Source organism: Gobius niger (genome assembly GCF_951799975.1).
Source record: "Gobius niger genome assembly, chromosome: 18".
Classification (NCBI taxonomy): Eukaryota; Metazoa; Chordata; class Actinopteri; order Gobiiformes; family Gobiidae; genus Gobius; species Gobius niger.
The window spans coordinates 19,061,021-19,085,728 of NC_136869.1; the positions used below are offsets into that span (position 1 = coordinate 19,061,021).

The 24,708-nt window shown below is 40.9% G+C and overlaps 1 protein-coding gene across 2 annotated transcripts in view; it reads left to right on the plus strand.

Moving 5' to 3' along the window:
- The window catches only part of plxdc2b (plexin domain containing 2b), a 72,348-nt gene that overhangs the window by 15,247 nt on the left and 32,393 nt on the right, over positions 1 to 24,708 (plus strand). For both annotated transcript variants that reach the window (XM_079576444.1, XM_079576445.1), the window contains exons 2-3: positions 18,185 to 18,408; positions 24,498 to 24,644. In XM_079576444.1, the coding sequence (XP_079432570.1) occupies positions 18,185 to 18,408; positions 24,498 to 24,644 (371 nt within the window). The remainder of the gene's footprint in view (positions 1 to 18,184; positions 18,409 to 24,497; positions 24,645 to 24,708) is intronic.

Sequence of the window (24,708 nt, forward strand, 5' to 3'; positions counted from 1 at the left end):
CTGAAGCTTGTATTTTTACAGTAAACAATGACGTTTTGGGGCATAACTTTTATAAATGTCAATAAAACGTGGATGTGGTTTTGCGAATAGTAAAAAGATGCTGGCCTATACTGTAGATGTAGTTCTCAGCTTTTATTGCCTGAGCACATTATAGCGAAGCGAAATCCAAACCCACTGTCATCTAAATGTTTGCGTATGTGGGGAATCTCACGATTATTTTATGTTATGCATGTTTTAGAAGCGTTGCTCAGGGGCATCCCTTGGGTTGTTATTGCCAAGAGCACATCTCCAGGATGAAGATGGGAGAACGGCCAAACTCCTCTGGGATTTTTCTGTAAATTACAGCCACGCAACATGGTGGAGTCTACAGTAAACGGGCTGGATTAAGCCAGAGCTTTTCATCATTCAATTTCATACTTAACACCTCCATGTAGTTTTGACTATAATATTTTGCGTAAATATTATGTAGCCTCGGTACTTAGTGTCTCCTCTCGGATACAGCAGTATTTCCTCCACTCATTTTCTCAATCCGGCAGGAGTTTCCTTTATCCAGTCCAATATAGTCAGAACGACTTCTGTTTGTTTAGGTTTTAATAAGGTGTTTTTGTGTTTGTGGTTAAATCCCCTCGGATCATCGATCAATCACACGCTGAACCGGAGCTGACACCTGGAGTTTGGGCGCTTCGCCCTGGGTATTAGTGTCCTGTGGCAGATTTGCAATGACAAGCCCATACGTTACATGGCAGGTGACACCTCCAGTCTGATATGAGGCACAATCACGGTGACAGGCCGGCTATGAAAGGCCTCTGTAACCTTTCCATCATGGCCGTCCAGCTCAGGGACTGCTTAAGCATGATGGACAGAGAAGATTTGACCCTGTCTGTCACTGTGCCATTGCAATCTGTGGCAAGCTGCGGAAACTAAATGACGAAAAAGGGAATGTTTTTATCTCACTTTGGAATTACAGCGGCTTCACAAGGACGTCTTTTAATGTGTAGAGTAAGTACAAGCTTTTAGCAGTAATACAGTATGCTGTGAAAATGGGTCATTGGATTTTCTTGGCACTTTTCGAGATACAAGACGACACTTTCTGGTATCCATTATTTATTATATTTGGGTGGGTATGTCTTGTAGCCACAACAGAAATATGAAATGCAAAGTCAATGCTTCTGTTTCTGTGTTTTAGACATAGGCAGGTAATCCCGAAGTGGGTTCACGAATGAATGAAAACTCAGATGACTGAATAAAAAAACACATAAAAGAAAGAGTTTAAACAGTGTGCAATTGCTAAGATACTGCAGATAAAGGTGTACAGCTGCACATTATATCACTAAATTATCATTGTAATATTACGTGACACAATATCCCTATGAGAAGCCACATCGTACTGCAAAACCACTGAAATCTTCCATCTAAAACAACCTAAAACAAATTGTTAAAATACACCTTCCAGCCAATGTCAGAACCAGCCGGACACAAGTCTTGAAAGTCTTTTTTTCGTGTGTGATTTCTCCATCTTAGCTCCTCTGTCCAGCTTTTGGCATCGTCCCTGAACAAGCTGTGAGGGAAACTGCTATGGGCTTTCCACAAGGGACTGTACATCTGTCTGAACGAAAGTGGGAAAAAACAGGTCTGGCCTTGTGAAGGAGGACAATGAACACTAGTGAAGGACACGGAGAAGGGTCTTGGAGGGAATTTGAGGGCAGGAAGTACAACTCTCTGAAGTCCTTGCCTGTTCGAACAGCTGGACTGGCACCGGGGGGAGAACAGATGCAGAGAGAGAGTATGGCTGTTTCAGGGAGATGCTGATGCTTACAAGTAGTTCAGACCTGGTCCCAGCTTGTTAGCATTTCTCACGTGTCAGCAATATCCATCCCACTGCCTCCCGTCCATACCTGATGAGCGCTTGCTTTTCCTAAACACCACAACACACACAGAATATACAGACAAACATAGCCCACGCTCCGCTCTCTCCTCTCGACTCTGTTGGTCCTTATAAAATGCTGCATAGATTTTGTTCGCCTCCGGAGTTGTTTTTCCACACTTCCGCCAGATTTTCCGCTTCGGCGCGTGTGAAGGGGTTCTCGGTCCCACAGGCTTTATCAGAGTCTGGACAGCATCAGGAGTGCTTCCATCCTGGGAATATCTTCATTCATATTTTATAGAATAGGAAAACAAAATGTGGGTGTTTCATTATAGATAACCCTGTCTGAAATGTTCTAAAAGAATGGCTCTGCACACCAGCAGAGGTGGTTTTTCATATTTTATACATCTTTCATGTGTTATATAGACATATTCAAATACATTAATGTCCTATAATGCACATTTGAAATATCAATATCTAAAATGATCAGCAGACCAAGCAAGTCCACTCACTATAGTGCCACTATAGTAGCCTCCACTAGTTAATGCTCATCACATTCTAATCTGAGCTTTGACTTGAGGTATGACAAGCCCCTAAACATGTTTTTGTGTACTCGATATGCAGCTTGATTAATCAGGGCTGGGTTGTGACTATCGACCAGAAAGATCGCTCTATCATAAACCAAACAGCACTGTCGGGCGGCTGCCTGTCTGATCCACGATGAAAAAAAGATAAAAGACCTTACTTTTGTGGGGCAACAGTTTCATCAGAAATGTCTTGATATTTGTGACATCTCTTTCTAGCAATAAAATTAAACTTGTTCCAGGACTAAATGACTGTAAGTAACAAATTAGCAGTAGTTTTTGTATGTTGTCGACTATTGAATTTGCAAAAATCTAAATATGTCACAAACCCCCTGTGTGAAGCCTTCATGTTTCTGAGTAGTGCAGGCCCAGTAATGAAGGCAGCATTCTGGCGTGAAGCAGAGACACAGTTTTCCAAATAGGCCTCTTGCATCTGGGATTGTGGCTTGTTCAGCACTTGACTATTGACTTGCTGGTAGCAAATTAGTTGAAAGCCAAGGTCAGTGTGTGTCTTGTTTGTGTTCGCAATTACATGGAGAGCGCGGAGGCCACCAGAGCTGTTGGGTTTTATTACGCATGTGAAGCAACATTGTCACTTAGTCTTATTTACATACTGGATCTATTGTACACTATAATTTATAGCATTGTAAAACAATACAAGCTGCAATATATCATTGTGTTTGTGTGCATATTGTCAAGGTCACATGTCTACCTTGATCAAATTTGGAGACAGAGTTCGACTATCGGGACGTGCTGAGGCAGGTCTGTGGTGGGTGGTGACCCACTTGTGCGCCTGACAGTTGTAAACACACGCTGAACTGAATAGATTAGAGGCAAAGGGGGACTGACGAAGAGTAGTGTCTTTATGGAGTCTGTGAAGGAGCCAGAGCCTTCATTATGTTAAGCAACACAGGTCATGTGACCCTCCAGAACAAGCCCCTACAGAACCTACCAGCTCCTGCACTGTACATGAGAACAGGCTTGAGCAATACCATCATATATTATTGCAATATTATGGTGATTCTCAGAACTATTAGGCGGGGCCATATGAGAAAAACACGTATTTTTCTTTTTGGATCATTTAAAATGGATAAATTATCCTCAAAGTTCCAACTACACTCCAGACAAAGAAGTGTTACTACCCCAAAATTAAAAGGCTCCGTGCTGATAACTGCGGTTACTAGATTTAATCAGAATTTAATTTTAAAATTAATCAATGTCAAAAGTATTATCTAAATGACTTGAAGGTATTCCTTATTTTCTGTCTTTTCTAAATTAGACCATCTGTGATAGTTGACTTTCTAATTTGACTTTCTTAGATAGTTAGTGGTCTTGAAATGAACTTCACCTGAAGTAGCAAGAAAGCAAGAAAAATGACAAGGTGTAGGGCCTTTTCGTCTGCCTGGTGCAACAATGTTGGTCCAAACAAGTCATGTGGCATACACACACCTGGCTATACCGCCTTTGCTCTGCCTGATCCCGTCAGACCTGGGAAGCTAAGCAGGGAAGGACCTGGTCGGTACTTAGATCGGAGACCGTTTGGGAACACCAGGAAGCGAGTGGTTGGTGGTGGTCGGAGTGGCCCGTGGCGCAGACTGGTTGTTTCACTTCCGTTAGTCTACCCCAGGACAGCTGTGGCTACAATAGTAGCTTGCCACCACTAAGTATGGAGTGAATGAATAATGCAATGTAAAGCGTCTTTGAGTGAAAGCACTTAATAAAACCGATGCATTATGATTATTATTACCTGCTGCGTCAGTGTCTATGACCAGTGGAGAGGGTGCCGCTTAGAAAAAAGAGCTCGCCTGTGGCCCTTCACATCATGTCTCATGTATTTCATTCAGTGTTTAGGCTACATCCTTTTTTTTTTTTTGAACATTTTTTTTATTGAACATTTTCAAGTTTTAATAGTCCAGGCTACATCCTTTTTACGCTCTCACAGGACAAACTTCAAACTTTATTCATACTACTAATGTCCCAAGAGAAATAGAATATACTGATGGTCTGCGTCTGCTATGGTGCGCTTCTTTCAGACATGAGATCAAACACCTGCATGTATTATGCATATCACCTAATCTGACATTTTAGTGTCATGATAACTACATGGCAAGCACTAGCATGATAGTGTTTGCTTGTATTATTGTCAAACCATAGCTCTTTTGTCTGCCCAGTGCCAAACAGTAGCTACAATTGTATTTGATTCAAAGGAACTACATTGTCTCAGTGATATTAAGTGCTTTATTATGCTGCTATCTCCCGATTTATTTACTGCTGTACATCAGTTCAATTCAGTTCAGAAAAGTTTATTGATCCGAAAGGGCAATTCATCAAACTTAACTGAGTGATACATTCATCAAATTTATAAGGAGAGCTGAGCATCCAGTACAACTTTCTGACTATGACTCGTCTGCGCAAAAAGTAAAGCCTCATCATATCCATTAATGTTTTAAGGATATACTTATTTTCTGTATCAAATTGGGGTTGCCTCCTGCTGCTCGTCCAAGTTTGTTTTGAGGTCTGCAATGCACTGGGAGCAGCTATAAATGTCACAACCTATTTTTGAGATAAACTGACCTGAAAAAAACTACCACGGAACCAGTACACAGCTTTAAAAATGGGCAATAAAAAACAGACGGGCTCAGGGTAACAGAAGTTGAGCTGTCAAAATTTCAGATTGGCTTATGATCTATAAGCATCATATAAGAAGTACATATTTTTCGCTCTTAAAAGTCCAGAACGTTTGCCAAACCAATTATTCAATGATAGAATAGTCTTATATCATTTTAATGGAGGTGGGGCTCTGTCTTAAGCTTATGATTGTTACACAGCAAATATAATTCCTAATTTCTAGTATGATATCTTCTTATTTCAGACAGCCCGTCTCCAAACCACAGTAGCATTGTGCTCCTGAGCTAGTAGACCTCGCGGCGCTGTGTCTCCTGTTATTGTCCACAGAGACAGGCGTGTGCTGCCAGTGTCTTGCGTTTGTCAAGAACAGATCGACCCGGTCCCCTCAGGGCTCTCCACTCTCGCCCCTCTGCACCCGTGACAGCTTTTAAACGCACTCTACTCCCCATAACCCGAACCATGCGCCTGCGTGGTCTGTGGCAGCCCATTTGAACATACCTTTCTTAGATTTTCACAAGTCTACAATGCAGAAATAGCAACCGTCTTCCTCCCTGCTGCCTACATACATTTCATCTGTCAAAGGTAGTTATCGCTGTAGGGGAACGGCCATGTTTTATTCATGTGCCACCATTTCCGGCTTTCTATTTGTTTCTTAGCATCCCCCTGTGGAGCGCATACATGTATTTCAGGTACTCTTTTGTAAATGATCTCTCTTTCCCTTTGCCCTGGATCTTTAGAGAAGTAAAGCCAAGACACTTCGGTGCTCGGGGGCCCTAAGTTTGATCAATGGGTTCTACAGAGCCATACAGAGGGGGCCAGGGCTGATGGCAGCGCGCCCGGGAGAACCTCACATATGGAGAGAGAAACACTCCACTTCATAATGCTCAGCAGAAGGGAGTTTTCCAAAGAGCATCAGCATATAGATATTTGCTTTCTCATTCAGGAGTCGGTGTTTGTTGAGTCTGCTAAGTCGCGCTGCAGTGTGTCGGACAACTTAAAAATAGTTCCCTGTAGTCATAAGAACAGGTGTTTCACTGGATTATTTTAAGAAACACACAGTCACTTCCTCCTGTTTCCCCAACTCACACTTATTTGCTGTGCAATAATGGAATGCAGTTTTTGTTAGTTTACGTTTAGACTTAACTTTTCAACTTTTCATGGTTGAAATAAATTACTATGGCAATGCTTGTTGAAACATCAGTATTATCATTGTTAAATTCTTGTATCTCAAAAGCGGATTCTGATACAACTACTTTTTAGGTTTAGGCTTTATCTTTAGTTGTGTATGTACCCGCTACACAAACAACAGCTCTATTCATATTTACATATTTTGGCAAAATGATATAATGATAATAATGGCTTGCATTTGTATTGTGCTTCATGAGCTGGACAGGCATCTCAAAGCACTACGTTATAGACATCATTCTTTTCGCCCCAAACTTGGTGGTGGTAAACGACAGATAGTGGATTCAAACCACTATCTGTGGACAAACACACAAACTTGGGATCTTGTAGCTCCTTACACTGGTTGCCAACACCCAGCTTTGATACACTTGAAATATACTGATGCCAACTGGTGTGCCTTGTTCTTAGTCCACTAACACTGGCCAGCATTATGAACATTTTCCTGTTTGTCAAGCAAGTCTGGAACAGTATGTGTATGTTAGGTTCTCGATGATATATTGAGCCACTTACAACAAACTGGTAATGAATGCGCTGTTACTAATCCTTCCCATGGGAAAGATCAGTCAGTGTGCGCTGTGCATCTGCCAAATTGCACTCATCAGAGTGCAGTTTGGCAGCTCCAAAATAGCAACAGAACTTCAATTTTACAATCAACTCTGGAGCAATGCACTTAGTCCTACACCCAACATGGGACAAATAAGAAAAAAAGGTGTGTCATCCATCGAACCCTGTCTATTGCTTTTATGTTCTTTGTTCTGCTTCCCTCGACTGTGCAAGATGAATGCGGCTATCACCCCTGAAGTACAATCGCTCTCGTGTCCGCTGCTTTGGTCGCATATATGTGTGTGGATTAGTCAATATAGGCACGGATCAATGGGCCCAAACCACAAGCAGAGGCAGCAACACGTGCGCTGCCAATTTCACCCTTCATTTGCAGTGACCACTGGCGAGGCATGTCCGGACAACACAGAGCAGCCTGCTAATGGCTGCAGTGATAATAAACGCGGTGATGGATGTGCCCGCAGGGATCCAGAGGCAACAATCAAGGCGTTTGAGACCATTATTCAAATAGCCCCAGACTGAAATTCTGAAATGTCCCCAAACAGCCTCTCATATAAAACCTCAGACAGCAGTGGTCGGCGCCAAAGTTCATTACTCACCTTGGGTCGCTTGTTATTTCACGCATCGGCTAAAACCTGTTCTTTAAGTGTTTGAACCAACATGACCTGCACTGGCTGTATTTCCTAACTCCCAATAAGACATTACAGTCCACAGCCCTTTTAGTGCTTTCATTTTCCTAAAAGTAAACTCCAGAAAGGCAGTCAAACTTCATTAGCCAAAGCTTTGGTCAAGGACATTTTAGAAGGAAGTCATACTTTCTCCTTCGCTGGTTTGTTTCTTGTTGGAACCATAACTAAAATAGTACTGGTTTTGTGTTTTTCAGGCATTAAATTATTTATTTATTTAAGTTAGGACAGTACATATTAATCAACATGTCAGCAAAGAGCATCAATGTAAATATGACAGAGCACAGTAGCTAATTTTAATTTAATTTTAATTTTAATTTAATTTAATAATGGGAGTTTTTGCTTTTTACAGGTGGCCAAGCATTGAGCGTTCTACATTAGGTCTTCATCAAAAAGGTTTATTTTGATGATACATTGTGAAAAATTGCATTCTTGCTGTCTGGCATGTCTATTAATGTGTCAGGATTTTACAAAAGTTGCTCTTGTATAATAATCATAATCTGAAATGTTCCGCAGTGTGGCTTTAACCTTTACTGTTGAGTAAAACCTTTTGCTTACCTTGACAAGTTTGTATCACAGCCATTAAGGCGCTGATTTGTTTTCTGACCCTGTGCTTCAGTGGCTGTGCATAAGCCGCAACAGACTGTACTTGCACTATTTTCTCATAATGGGATTATTGGGGGCATTCAGTCTTCTTTTTGAGCCCAAGGTCTCACAGTCGCTTATACTGTGTTGTGAACAATGTTATCATATTGATTTCAAGTGAATGGCTCATGCTGCTGAATGGAAAGATGCAATTATGGACTCACAGTCATTCATTGTGTTATATACAGAAGGCTATAGTAAGTCTATTTATATTCACAACATACAAAACGTTTACTTTTTTTTTAGCTTTTTAACCATATTAAAATAATTCTATTCACTTTGGTGTTTTCTTTTTTATTGCTAAAGCGCTCATAGAGAAAAACTAAGAAAACTACCCCTCACATCCTCACATTTTAAGGCGAGACATTGCAGCTGAGTATATATATCTATCCCTATATATTAACATATATATATATATATACAATTGATACATTTCCCGCAGATTACTGAGAAAAAATGTAAATGTACAGCAATGTTTCGGTCATTTTATATATTCAGATCAATTTAAAAAAGTGATAAAGTGTATTATATTTTCGAGGACCAAATATTGAAAATGGATAGAACCAGCTTCAGATTTATAGTTTCATTTTGCTGATATATTGGTTATGTTACAACTCGGTTACAAACAAGTTCAGTGCATGTCTTTTTATTTGAGTGCATCCTCCCATATTAAATATTTTATGGTTAAGACTATTTGCAAGATTAGAAGGGCTCAACTTGTGGATTTCTGTGTCGCCCTCAAAGCCGGAGACTCATCAACCGCTATACGTGCTGTGGGTTTAGCCACATCATTTTGGATATTGAGTCTGAATAATTATGGGAAGATACAGAAATGCATTAATATGGAATCTATAAGTATGAAAACAGAACAAGACAAAGTGATGACATTGCCAGATAAAGTGAACCATAATGTTCTTCAAATATAGCAGACACAATAACAACCGCTAATCTATACCACGCATTCTTCATTGATTTCTATATTGTGATGAATTCATGGTATTAGGACTGATGTTCTTGATCTCCTTGAGCCGCGCTGCCCAGACAGTTGGAATGTCTGCACTGAAGTGTGGGAATAGCTGCGACTTGGACCTGTCCCTGTTTGTTTACGAAGTGCTCAAGTGAAAGCAGAGGATGGAGGTTTGGCAAAGATGCAGCCGATGGATTAGGGGACCGACCCATGGGCTCCGTTTGGCCCCCGACACAGACAGCACCCACAGAAAGAGGGGATAAGAACTGTTAATGCACTTCAGTAAGTCAATCAATCTCTTCTTAATCTTTAAAAAGAGACACAAACATAGCAAAGGGCCAAATTCCCCAATATACTCAGCACAGCATATATCATCTTATAATGTGTTGTATGGTTATTAATAGGCTCTTGCACAGTCAAAACGATATAGAAGCATAGACAAAACATTCCTCAGAACTAAAGATCATGCTGTGTTTCTTCTTACTGCAGTTCAACAATACCTCTTCTGCGAAAGCAATCATTCCAGATATCGTTGGCATTTATTTGATTGTGTAAGTCCTAAAGTTGGCAGCATTTGTTTTTGTGGGTGGAATCTGGAGCTCGCACATTCTTCAACACTGTATGAAAAGTCTTCAATATTAAATAACCAATATGGCGTTGTTTGTCTTTGTTTGTGTCTACTCTGCCTGAGTGAAAATATGCAAATGGTTATATACTGTGTGGAGACACTGTGCAGATTTGTGTGAGATTGCAAACAACAGGACTGAGGGGCCAAAGCCTGTCGATGTCGCTTCTATGATTTGTTCCTCCAGGTGAAATATAGAATTGGCTCAAATGCATTGCAGAAGTGAATCAGCACTTTTGTGGCCACTTTGGCACAAATACCAGTGAATCCTTAGAATAAACTTGACTGATAAACTGCTATGGACTCGCATAGGCTTACTTTTCACAAATCACTCTTTACTTGGTTTATTAGTATAGTTTAGATACTACTGTTTTCACTCCGACTACTCATATACTATTCCATATTCCATATCTCTATTCTCATGTTGAATTTGATTTTTCCCCCTAGAAGCCCTGTAAGAATCCACTATTATTAGCACAGGTAATGGTGTGCGCAGGAGGAAGCACTTCTTGTGATACATTACCTGCCATCCCAGCCTCGTATGGTACAGTGGTGAAGGAGTCAGAGGCGGGCTTGAGAAGTGGAATAGCAGCGGGGTGTTTCACAGTCCCTCAGTCCATCGCTCAATGAAACACAAGACGGAAAATCCTCTGAATTCCTCACGGTCTATGTCAGCTCTTTTCTCTTCGTAATCTCTCGAGCACCCACTGCAGCCGGCTTATTTTCTCCAAATGTGTCAGTGTCAAAACATTTCTGTGTACACTTCCTGTTCTGACCGATACTAGAGCCAAGACAACCGCCAATTACACGTAGGAAGCCGCAGCGGTGACAGCGCGCCCTCCATGGTTTACTCCAGCAGCTCCCAACCCTGTACTTTGAGGTTTGTATACTGTGTGCTCGGGCATATTATGGGCTGCTCTGTGGCTTTTAGCCCGCTCCCATTTGTCCAGCGTCTTTACTGAAGTGAGCCATTTCCGACAAAGATGGATCGGAAGGTGCCTGTGTGGGATAAAGTGTTGATTGGAAATGACTTTTTTGGCTTCTTCGATTTGTCCTTTTTGGCCAATTCTAATTAACACTTAGGGACTCTGTGCAAATTGACTTTTATTCGTCGCCTGTTTCTCACCTGTTTATTATCACAGCAGACTTGGCTGGCAGGGTCGATGCTGTTGCGGGATCATAGGTTTTGGCTATTGACTGATGAAGTTTCTTTGTAAGTTTTTCTACATTCAGTCAGTGTGCAATCATTTCCTAAGGTCCAATGTAATGAGACTTGCCATTTAAAGCAGTACTAAGTAACTTGTTTAATAAAGCCTTTTCGTAGTCCCTCTGGGGGTAATACAAGTGTCAATGGGACGATTGGGGGGGTTCGCTGCCACCGGGTTGGAGTCACCAATACACACTAATGGAATCACGAAGAAGAAGCTAACAGGCTAACGGGCAAAGCTAACTGCGGGCTAACGTCACTTTAGCAGTATTTATAGCCAAGTTTGAGTGAAAAAAAAAAAATATCTCCATCGTGTAATTGGATGTACAATATCCCTCTCTCCCTTTGTCTTTTCTGTCAAGTAGTATTTACTCTCACGGTCAATTAATAAGTAAAAAAAACATGCTCCGACACATGCAGTGCCGTTTATGGCCTCTAGGGGCATGAGTTACTTAGTCCTGTTTTAATACTATTGCATTGCATTGGTTATTATGTGCATGTGGCAGGTCCAATGCAAAAACAGTTTGGTTTCTGGACCCTGGCAGTTTATGTGCAATATAATCATACACTTTGACTTTATCCCTCCCAACTTATTTTTGTGATTTGTGAACTTTGTGATGAGGCTAATACATCTCTGGTGTAATGGAGCACTGATTAGCTCATTGTTTCCTTGATTCCCTTCTGTCTGGTGAGCATTGAGTTTAGCACTTTGAGAGAGCGTGATATCTCTCTTATACAAACTCCCCTTTAATCTGTCTTCGCTGATACGGTGATTATGTGGTGATTTGTATGCGTCTCGTATCTAATCTTCAATGCCTTTCCGTAATCACTACATGCCTTACGAGCGCTATTTGAAACTGGATCCCTTTATGGCCTTTGACTTCACAGGTGCAACTCTCTCTTACTGACATCTTTACGTGCTGCCTTAATGACAGGCTCTGTGTGTCTTAAAGGGAATTTGTAAAAGGGGGTTCGAATCACACTTTACAATAACTGCATGTCTGGTATCTGCAAGGCGGCTCGCTCTTTGCTATGTGTTTGCACGGGTCTGTGCCTGAGGCGATACGTACTGGTCATCCATATTAATATGATGAACACCTGCTGACCTGATGTGTGGTCCAAATATGCAGCTTCAGACGAACAGAACGCTTTGCATCGTTACATGTTTATATTAGCATGACTTTTTTCAGCCAGTTTTTGTTTTGACAGCATGCTTTGTTATGCTGTTGTTCTACTCAGACATCATAGACATCGACCGCTGCGGATGAAGAACTCCCCATAAGAGCTGCTCTCACCGAGTAGTGTAGCCATTCAAATTTCGCTAATATCAGGGTCGCTCAAATACTTCATGTTTCCTTTTTCCACTTTGCTTCACGGCAAAGTAAGAGCATGGTAATGGTAGTGTTGGGGTTTCCTGGAGCACGGTCACACTTGGTCCACTTGAAGTGAACTCTGGTGCACTGGCAGGGAAAACGTGCTTCTTTTGTGTGGCCCACCTGGCCTCGGTTTGCACCAAAGCTTAAGGACCGTCTTTAGAAGTAATGGAAGCAAATTCACACACAAAAATCACTGATTGAACAGGCGTTAAAACATTGAAAAGATGCACACACAGGAGCATGTACCAGGCTGCACAAAAGAAGCTATTTTTCCCTGGACGTGCACCAGAGTTCACCTTAAGTGGACCAAGTGTGAACGAGCCCTTACTAATAATATAGAGACTGGGTTGCAGAAAGCATAACCCCGAGTAACTACGCTATTTCCATCCTCTTAACATGTTGTAAAGTAAAATTTGAGGTATAAAAAAAATCCAATATATCCAATGTATCTCCATTGTATTGTTTAAAATGCATTATTGTATAGTGAATGTGTGGTGACTTTACCTGTCAGTAGTCCTAATGTTATGCCTGACTGGTTCCATAGTATTTAATATCTCATTGCATGTTCTGCCTGTCACTTTTTATTAGCCACATGGAAACTATAATCTATCAGCACAGATTAGACATCCCTGTTTCGTCAGCTCTGCCAACATCAAACCATTTCTTATTACGCTCACTTTATTAACTCATCCATCACGTCACACGCCGTGGCTTATTGGCCCCCTGTCTTTTTTTAATTCTAATTTAATCTCAGACAGAAAAGGCTCCTGACAGTCATTTAGTGTTTTTTCTTTATATGTTTCCAAGACATTTCTGGAATTCGTGTTAGTACAGCTGGGGTGGGATGACCTTACACCTTATTAAATTCATAATGTTTTTTAAAGCCTCCCCTCTTTCTAGGTCACTGTCGTTATTGTAACTTAGCGCAGAGGAGACTTTATTTCTTACTTTGTGTAACCTCATGAAAGCGGTCTGTTAATGTAATTTTGGAGAACCTACTCTTCATTTTACAGTAATGACGGTGCCATTAAATTAGTGTCTTTGGAGAAATTAATCACATCTTGGTTTGTAAAAAATAATGAAAGATGAAGGATACCGCCACAGTGGATGATAAACGTGCATAAGGGAGTTTTTTGCTAGTCCCAAGCCCAAAGAGATCATGGAGAAGTTTACAATAAACTTTGTACCAAGTTATACGGAGGTGCACATTTTTTGTTGTCCCAGGAACTTATCTCCGAACATTTATGGCCAAATCCTGATGATATTTTGAGAAACCTCCAACTTTATCAGCACGAATGCTCAAGCTTCTATGACGGCTTTGATGAACATATACTCTTAAAAAAAAAGATCCGTGGTTCGAGTTAGAGATGCACTGTTCAGCTTTTTTGCTACCTATACCGATACCAATCCTGGGGTTTGAGTATGTGCCGATATCTGATATTTACCGATACCAAGAGACATTCTTAAAAGTGGCTTTCTCTGAGTGAAAAGTGTGATTTATCTCTCCCCCGTTGTAAGAAAAGTCATATTTTATTGTCATATTACAGATCAATTATATCTATGGATAAACTCTTTGATAAACATTTAACAAGGATGATTTTTCTACAATAAATATTGGGTATTGGTTTAGGTTGCATTAATATACACAACCCACATTAAGTGATCTGATCATTACAAATACTGTATGTTAGGTCAGCTAATTTATACATTTCTATATAAGTTCTGGCCCAGCCTTGATTAAATGATTGATTAGCATTATGCTCCTGCTAGCTTTAGTATGCTATTGCTAACTGCAGAACTTTGCGCAGCGATAAAAAAATACATCTTAAAACTAACTCGGAGTTTGAATTCTCCAGGTTCTTAGCTTTACAGGGACATACAGCATGCCCACATTCACTTAGATTAGGTGGTAAAAGTAGTGTTATTAAGGCACTGAGAGCCAAAACTGGTATATTTTTAGCCGATACCCGATATCGTATTTTTTCCAGTATCGGCTCCGATATCCGATATCCGAGTCTAAATTGTGTGATAGTTCATGATACTATAACCATCGCAATTTTAAGTTTCTGTGAAGTGTCATCGCTGCATGTTTGTAGCTTTTGCCTCTGTAGAATGAGCAGTTCTAGTTCTTTGCCGTTTTGTTCTTGATGAATTCCCTTTTTATGGCCAGCACATGCGCTGAATGGGAGATAGGATGCAATTTTCTCTCTTTTTTTACGACGTGGAAATGATGGTCTGTTCTGTTAGGCCCAATATCACAGTGTTTGTCACTGATTACCACACATTATGACCGGGACATCTGCAAAATGACACGTGAGGAGCGGCAGGAGACGGTTATAGATTGCTCTCATTTCACACTGCCTCAGCGCCAGTCGAAGTCATGCTGGGTGTACTCTGTGTTCGAAGACTGGAGATTGTCCTTTATTTAGTGCTCTCACAAGTTAAAACTCAATACTCGATACTGTACATACAACACAATGGAAAAGAAATAAAGCTACATTCTTTCCAAATGTTGTCGCTTATATACGTAGATGTAAAAGAAGCTTAAAACAAAAGCTACTGCATGAACGACAAAGGTCCATCCACACCTTTATTCTGTGCTTTTACGACCTCGTCAATGTCCTTGAAATTGTTTCGGCTGAACCAAATAACAGTCGCTCCAACGTCTGTGAGTCAGAGGTGCTGACAGGCGCGAGACCAGCCAACACGTCCGGGACTCCACGGTCAGGGCGAAGGTATGTCGGAGCTTTCAGAAACCACTGAAAGGAGACGGTTTCCTTTCAGACTAAAAGCTGGGGAACAGTATGGCACTATAAGGAGTGGGCCCGTCCTGCTGGGTGGTTATTTTGGGCGTCCCGCGGGGGTCTGGCCTAACGCCCTCTCAAACGCTTGACAAAAGATCTCAGTGCTCCCTGGATAATAAAGCCTCCTCTCTGGCTTTAAGATGTGATGCAGGTGCAAGTTCTCCGGTAAATAGTGACTCATCTTAGGGGCGCCTTGAAAGGCATTCTGGGAAAAAGAGCAGTCATTTGTCCTAAAGGCCTCTGTGCTGTGGTCATGGCGTGTTTGAATGCCATCCTGTTTGCCAGATTTTGGGCATATATCGGGGTGAAGTGACAGAGACGCTTTAGAGGATGGAGATAGATGTTTGTGTGGAAGTGGAGCTCGGTGCCCAAGTGCCCCCTGGATCACTGTGTAAATAACGCTGACAGGAAGTTTGCCATGACGGACTATTTAGTCCTCAAAGAAGTGACTAACGACTATTAGAGATAGTCAGAGGTTGTCAAGAAGAATTAGTGCAGGAAGGAGTCAGGGAACAGTGAGTGGACCCAGTCCCAGCGCAAGTAAATGGACATTAGCCACTTGTTTTGCTCCAAGAAATAGCCTTTAGTGAAACTCAAGAGCATTATCTTTCTGCTTTATTTATTCTAGATTAGTAATTGATGCAGACCTTGTTTTCCTCCTTGTTTTTACACAATTTCTTGTAAAATTACTTTTTGCAAATTGTTCAATTTAATGGAACATACTGTGTTGAAATTGTATATTATCGCAATAACAGTATCTCAAGAAGAAGAACTTTATTTATATAGCATCTCTCATAGACATAGTCACAAAGCGCTTTACATGAGACAATTTTACATTCACCTCATACTCTGTGGTGTTCAGTTTCCTCTGGGGAGACTGACAGAAGCGCTGTCACGACTGCTCACATCTGTGCCAACTGTCCCTCTGACCACCACCATGCATTCATGCACACACACATTGTTCATCCTGGCCTATTGTACATGTTTTTAGTGGTAGGGGAAAGGCCCCATCCAGGTGGGAATCGAACCCGGGACCTTCTAGCTAACCGTGTCGCTCCATATACCTATCAAGACAGTTATCAAATATCTTTTTTTTCTCATATTGTGCAGCCCCAGTAACATAAATTTGTCTTTTCTGTTTTCTTTCATGTTGGAGCAATATCTCTTCTGAAGTTGCCATCACAGCCTCACTGCAGGCTTTCTTATAAATTTTGCATTGGTTTTACACCAGACGCCCTTCCTGATGCAACGCTCTCTATTTATCTCACCATAAACACCGTCTACTCTTTTTGGATGCAGTTTATGTAATAGACTCCACTGGCCTGATTTTACTTTTATTAATAGTACCAGCAATCTTCCCTGGTGTTTGACCCTTCTTAATGCTAGTTTGTTGCTTCTATTGATGCAGTCACTTCGTACTTTATATTAATGCCAGTCTATAAACTAACACATAATAAACTTGTATGAAGTCTTCTTTGGCTGACTCTCTCCTAAAACACTTTATTTTTCTTATGTGAATCTTTCTTGGGTTGTGCTGAGATTTATTCCCACTTGATTAATGGTGACTATTAGAGAAAGTTTTGCTCCACCTAAATCCAGTTTTCTCAACCATGGGGGCTGTTCCTCAAATCTACACAAGTAACTTTGTAGGACAGGCTTATACACAAGCGATAACGAGTGTCGATTTATCTTTGCAATTGGTGACGTTTGAGTGTGGAAGTTGTCGCTTCCTTATCTCGCTTCAAGACAGACGGCCGCTTATCCTCTTCCCTCTTGCAGCCTGTATTTTAATTCCTGAACACCAGCTCCCACCCACCAAAAGCAAATTGGTCTCATGTTTCTTGCCCATTATAAACTGAATTAGTCAGCTTATTTGCATCTCAGTGCGTCTCTCCTCCTCTCCTTTTAAAAAAGCACTGAGGTTAAGAAAGAGTCTCGCCAGCAGGGAACAGACATACTAAACCCAGTGACCTTCATCCTCTAAAAGACAACATTATGTGAGAAAAAAACGAAAAGTTCCCAAATGCCAAGTCAATCTGCATTCTTCAAAGCGTTGTGTAAACTTTGCAGGAGAAAGTTGATTACTAATTGTCTTAAACGCCTTAATCCCGTTTGGGTCGGTGGGAGCAGGAGCTTATCCGAGCATGGAGAGCATTAGCCTGAAGGAAAGAGAAGCCAGTGCATGGCAGACACACACAAGCCTTATGTCCAGACTCATTCAAGGTAAAAACTTGTAAACACAAGGACTGTGCAAGTCTTCCTGCTCATGCTTTAGATTAAGTAAGCTCCTATGTGCCCTCTTAAGAGTTTTCCTGTTTCTAAACAAGTCGAGCTGGTGCAATGGGCCAGTAAGAGCAGTTCTGGATCACATACCTAATACGTTTTGTTCACAAAGGCAGAACTTTTCTCACACATCATAATATAATAATTTAAAATGATATTCAGAATTCAGGACTTGATGGAAAAATGTCCCACAGAGCATCTTTTCTGTAGAGATAGTCTTAACTCAAATAACAATGTTTGTATTATATTTATTTGAGTATCTTCTGTCTGAATTCCCCTAAATCTATACAGGACGTTACATCGACTGCAGGTCTTCTATATTCAATGAGCTGTTTTTCTGACCGACAATTAAACCTCGACAGTCACTGGAGGCTCTTACGACTGGTTATGGGATGATTGGGTTTGCCTGTGGCTCATTGGTCTGTGTGATTGACTGGAGACTCACTAATGTGAATCTGTTTCTGATGGTGCGAGAAGTAACGTTGCATACAATTATGTGTCCTGGAACATATATAGTATACTGAATGTCTGATGATGTTACTTAAACTAACGATAACCAGTCCGTAGTTGTACCTTGTAACGTATGTATGTTTTCAATGTTTGTTTTACACGTCCATAAAGATATCCAGTGACACTGTTTAAGGTTTAAAAATCTTTTATTCCAACACTGATTGTTCCAACCACTACCGCAGCGTTCTCTAATACTTGCCCTTTTCATTTAAATGTGGTGTTTGTTCTGGTATTCACAAGCGTCTCTTTGTGTCTTCAGGGGATTCTTACTCGTATTTGCCGATGGAGTCTGGAGATGAGGACGCAGCAGTGGATGTGCGGCTCTACAGTCACCGGTGGAGGAGATGGCTCCCTCCCAAACCCAGAGACATGGACAGTAACAGGGCGAGTCCAGAGCAGGATCAGGATGCAGAGCCGGAGGAGCCCGGGGGCTTCCCAGGAGTGCTGTCTACGGAGGAGACGGACAACAGCTCACAGATAGAGGTAGCAAAAACACACACACACCAGCTAATGAAGGGGGAATAATTTATGAGAAGGCAAGGCAAGGCAAGGCAAGGCAAGTTTATTTGTAGAGCACAATTCATACACAAGGCAATTCAAAGTGCTTCACAGTTGCATAAATATAAGAAAACAAATACAATCAATAAAACATCAACATAGAATTAATCAATTACAGTAAGAGGCAAGAGTGTAGATAAAATACTTTCAGTTATATGCATGAGAAGAAAAGAAAATGTATGTAAGGCAGGCTAGTAATTTAACCAATCCATTTTACATTACCCCATGCTATGCTTTGTACTAGATCTTCCATTTAGCCACAAGATGTAAACTTTAAATCAGTGTATTTAAGACTTTTTAAATATTTCATCTTATTGTAAATGTTGTTCATGTTTGCACTCCATTCATTACTCAGCTTAACTTGTAGCTCTACACGCTCTTACATCAGAAGTACTTTGACCTTCTTCATGTAAAGGCACGGTCGGTAAAAGTTTGTAACTAGTGCTGCACTTTGTCAAAGTTGAGAAGTTACGTGTTCAGACTTCACTGCTTTTCACTCAAGGTAAAGCCTCAGTTAATGGTCTTCTTTTCGTGAGTTAGTTTCAAAGTTTTAATCACATAATAAAACCACTGAACAAAGGCCTAAATCAGATGCATAAAATAGGATAGTGTAATTAAGAAATAAAACTTTCTGTCTTATATATATATTAAAAAAAAGCTTGTCTGCCCAAAAAGATGAGGCACTCGTAAGTTGTTGCTGTAATACTTTCTCCATTCCTTGGGGGCATTATAAGTCTCTGGGAGAACAGCGGTAATGAAAAATAAGGCCCCTAAGGTTTAATATCACATTCAGCCATGCCCGTGTGTGACTGGCCTCTCTCATATTTGAACCACAGAATCCCGCATTGTGCTGTTGTTGACGCCTGGTTTGTCTATGTAAATATAAGGCATCATTCGTTCCCCAAGTTTTGACACCTATAAGCTTAATGCACCGCCATGGCGCTATAATGATGGTGGTTTTCTGGGTATAGACAGCTTGTTAGTTCCCCCACGGCTTCTAATCATTCTTATGTTCAGAGCATTCTGTCTCAAAGCTTTGAGGGGAACAGGGCTTTGATCGTCAGCTGTAAACAGTCGAACACAAACCGCGGGAGATGTCCGTGAATGCATCCTCCCCCGCCATTTTCTGTTGTTTTAAGAAAAGTGGCCGCACACATCCTGTCATTTTGGCTGTTTTTATGTTGCGCACATGGAGAATCTGCACCTGACAACATTATACGTGACACGAAGGAGCTTTCAGAGTGGGGATGCAGGTAGAGAAATCTATTTAAAAAGGGAATCAATATGAGTTCTGCACATCCTTCTGTATCCCTGTGTCTTTTTCTTGTTGTTTTGCAAATAAGGATTGGTTTTGCTCTTGCTCTTGGAAACTTGTAAATTTATGATCTGCAGTATTGAGATCAGTGTCTGGTGGAAACAAAGCCATTTAGATGAATCTCTCCTGAACTGTGCGAGTGGTATGTTCGTCTGAGCACAGACACTCTGACGATGGAGAGCCTATAACTCTAGATCACCTTTCTGCATCATTACCCCACATGAAACAGGCCTCTCTTACAAAAGGTGTGCTCCACTCGGTGGGCAGCTGAAGTGGGATTAAGCTCCAAACTGTGAGAATATATTCAGCCAACACAAGCCAAACAGTTCCTTTTAACAAGCTACATATATTTCTGCATGCCACTGGGCCTGTTGTTAAAGAAATGTGCTCAGTGCAAGGCTTTAGCTCTATCTAACTCCCATTTTGTAAAGAAAATGGGCTGTTTAGGTTCAAGGCCGAATGTACACAATGTGATACTTTTACGACTGAGTTGATTTACTTCTATAGTTGATGCTGTGGCTGAAAGATTTGTTCCACTTTTGTTTATAAACTGTCACATGACATCACAGATGTAGCAATTTACTTATGTACTGTACTGAAGCAGAGTTTTTGACTTTCTGCACTTGTTGAGAACTTGCTACTATTCAACTGCATTTCTATAAAGGCTCCTGTAGTAAAAATTAATTTATAAATAAAAAAAACACTTTTTCATCTTAGAACCTAAGATGAAAAAAGAATGTTCTGATGAAGGCTATGCCGAAACGTAATCATCCTGATCCTTGAGTGTGCTGTTTTATTGATTTATGATTTTCCTCAACATCTGCACCTCTGAGAGTACTTCTGGTGTGTGTTGCTTCTATTTTTTCATAAAACTGGATACTCTGGGCACCTGTTCTTTTTCTTACCTAACAATAATGTGGCGAAAATGCACGTTTAGCTACGAAAGGTACAGGACTTTATTCAACCCTACAGAGGAGGACACTCACCAGAAGTTGGAATTTCTTTCCGGGATTCAGCAACTATCAGGCAAAATAGTGTTTGTCTGTGACTGTCACTGGTGGATGCTTGGTGAACCTTGGCCATAACCAAAGTGGATTAAACTCTTATAACCAGCGACGATGGAGCGGCCAGAGCGGTTGTCAGTCAATGAAAGCGTGTGTTAGCTTGTGTGTGTGTGTTAGCCATTTATGAAGCTGTGGTGCAGATGTCAACTCCTTATAACTGCATTGTGAAGTAACATAACTTTTTGCTGTGATATTATATTTCTACTACTCCTAAAGTTGCATCGGCTGGGGCGGAGTTAACTGAATCCAATCGTCTTGTCTTCCGGGTTTGAAAAATACCTCCAGAAAATACTTATATTTCTCACAAAAGTGAGTACAGCATATCATATAAATGCCTATACTTTACTTAGGAATGGCTAAAATAGCATGATACAAATCCTTTAATACTTACTAAGCAACTTTTACTTCAATTTGAGTAATATTTGACCTGTAGTATCTCAAGTAGCGTAATGAATTCAAGTACTTTGGCGTCCACTGCATAAAACAAAACATGTAGGTGGTAGGTTGTTTTAGTAGTTTGAACCTTACCAGACAGCACTGCGACTCAGCTGGACACAGATCACCTGCAGAACTAAGCAAACACAAGGTCCTGACCCCAATGTTTATGAACTTGTCTTTAAGTGCGCCGTTCTACAGCTGTCAGGTGGCATCATTTTCACTGCTGCCTTTGAAGGAGCAAAAGCAAAATGTTACTTGTGTTTCAACACTACTGCGAATATCTCCACAACTCGTGTTAAGTATTTTATTTCCATCGAAAACACTAGTCTTCTCACCAGTCCTCTTGTAGATTTCCAAACCCACATTTTTATTGGCTTGAGGGCGGGTTCATGCCTCTTGTTGGTGGTGTTATTTTCTTAGCCGTCTCTAAAGTGCAGCCATATTGGTGCGCTGAGTTCTCACTAAAAGCCTGGCTGCTGACAGTTTCCCGCTGCGATCGCTTTGGGCTTAAAATGCTTCGGTGCATTGACTTGTTTGTGTCTCACTTAGAGGAGAACATTCTCCACCGCAAGATCGAAAACTGCTGTGAGCTCATTAGTGTCGCAGGCCTATCTGATTCAGTGCCCGGCAAAATAGAACCTTCTATATTATTGCAGTGTTTTATTTTAGAAAGGCAGAAATGTATAAGGTTGTGCAAACAGCAACCAGTTCACAGTTTAGGTATTTCTGGTTGAAAACATGTTGTAAAAGTTCATTTATTTATTCTTAAACTCATATAAAATAAAAGTGAAGCAACTCATCTTTAGACTATCAGCAGGTCAGTTTTATAGACATGATACAATACCAAGGTGTGGTTGACTCTGGGCCGTTTGCCAACTATCTTGCTTGCTTCGTCTATATCTTTTTCCCAGCTCTTCCATGTCACATGTGCAGTAGAGGTGACCTGGTATTGCCTATTTCTCTTTTTCTCAAGAACTGCTCTTTAGATGAACCCATATTTACATTGCTTCATCTCTGTTCTGGCTTGTTCTGTTCTGCGTTGAGGGGAGGGTATTCTCTCAAACTCTCTTTATGCATTCTCCCTAAAGGGCATCACTTTTGAACACACTTTTGAATTGGAAAATGCATCTCTCCCTTCGTAGTGCCCGTCTCTTCAGTGGCTCTATATCGTTGGGTTTCTTCACACATACATGAAAAATACCTTCTAGCAGCTACAAGCGGCAGGAGACGGGGCACGTCCAATGAATAATGGATCAGAGATGTTATCAGCTGATGAAGTGGTCCACGCATGAGCACGGGCAGCCTCTTAATGCCCTTTCAAACGGGCTTCAGAGCTGATGTTTACTTGGCTGTGGGCGTATCTAAATGTAGCTATACACGTAAATGTGGAATGGATGAAGAAAGATGGCTGACACGTGCCATGATTTCAACATATAGGAGCAATCATTTACAGGCCAACTGGATATTGTAGCATGCATTGTAAAGCAGAGTAGAAGTTAACAACCTCGGCTGGAGTGAAATCTGATATGTTATGCACTCGAAGAAATAACCTTATAAAGAGAAGATAGATGATTTAAATATGGCACATTTTTAAGCATTTGCCATCAGTTTTGTTGGTAATTTTAGACACAGAGTAAAGAATATTTGACCGGCCTGCTGCCTGTTCACCACATGTGCAATCATCCTCTCAGCCAATGTTTTATTGTTACAAGTTTTTTCCTGAAACTGATTAGTCCAAGATTTCTGTAACATGATGTCTCTAAACCTGTGCATATTTGTTCACTTGCATCTGGTACAAATAAAATAATTCATTTGGAGATAATCTAGATTCCAGGTGGATCCAGGAAAGCTCCTCGGGAGACAAAGGCAGTGTGTGACAATGATGACTCATAAGAAGTGCATAGTTATGCATTCCAGTTTGAGGCCAGACTCTGTATTTGGCATAAGCTTGTACTATGTTTAAAAACAAATATCTTTGGTCCAATGGTGTATTTACACACACATGGGTCTCATGCATGTAATTCATCCTGGCCTATTGTACATGTTTTTAGTGGTTGGGGAAACCGGAGTGCCTGAGGAACATTCAAACTCCACACAGAAAGAGCCTGTCCGGGAACTGAACCTGGGCCCTTCTAGCTGTGAAGCACGTGCGCTAACCACTATGCCCTTATAAACATATAAACATACAGCCACTTTCTGTAAACAGCCAGCTGCTTGTCCATATAAAAAGCCTCATATCCTCTTGTGCTGATTAGCAGGAATCTTTACAGCCACATTTGCATGCATCCTTCCACAAGTGTCTTGTTTTGTATTGTTCAACAAAATGCTGAGTAAGGCAGCAGCGTGGAGGGGACAGTGTCGCTGCAGATGAATGTAAGATGAGGGGTTCCTGGCACTGTTTGCACAAATTAATCAGATAAATTACACAGGCGGTTAGACCTCCAGAATCCTGACGTTATCTTTGCACCAAACTGTTAGGCAGGAGAAAACAGGTGACATTGTTGTTGACAAAGTTTAACTGTTACCATGTGCTCACTCCTGTGCATAATAACAACTTTATAGTTTAGTTAGCAGGAGCTCTTCGTTTGGATTTCTATTCTCATTCAGCATTAACAAGCAGTTATAGTTGCTGATGTTGATGTTTCTGAGCACAGAATCTACTCCTGTAGCTACAGGGTCCAACCTTTGACCCCAATGTAAAGCAACACAAGCATCCTTCCTAACTATGTTCAGGAAACAATAAAAGGCAGACAGGCCGCTCCCGTGCGACCTATAAACGTCTCCTATAAAAACAATCCGTACTCTGCAGTCTGCTCTGGACTTTTTCATCGTGGAACAAATGCACTTTAATTAACTTGCTGCTTTGTTAATTTCATTACAAAGATTACATCTACTTGTGTTTTATGAAGATCAGAGTGTAGAGAGAAGTGAAAGCTGAGTCAGTAAAGGAAGCATGATGCAACAGCTTGAAATCTGGAGTTGCAAATTTGATGAGAACTTCATTGAAGCATATGCTTTTGATCAGTGTTGGGTCGTATGTAGTTTTCTGGCTTGGGAAAGATTATTATGGTAAAGAAATGACTGTTTTAAGGGCTTTTGTTTTTACATTCAATGCTTTTTCTTACCGATACTGCTGTCAAAACTATAAACTCAACTTCTCCCTGTGTCTTACATGTTTTCTGTTCTTTGTTTTTTAGGAGGATACATTCCATAATTACTACACATCCAAAACATACGGCCCTTCAGACCCCATGAGCAAAGACATGTGGGTAAATGTTGACCAGATGGACAAGGAAAAAGTGAAAATCCACGGCATCCTGTCCAACACGCATCGGCAAGCAGCGGTAAGTCCCACCGCGCAGTTCAGTTTGGACATGGAAAACTGTCTCAATATATAAAAGTCTGGAT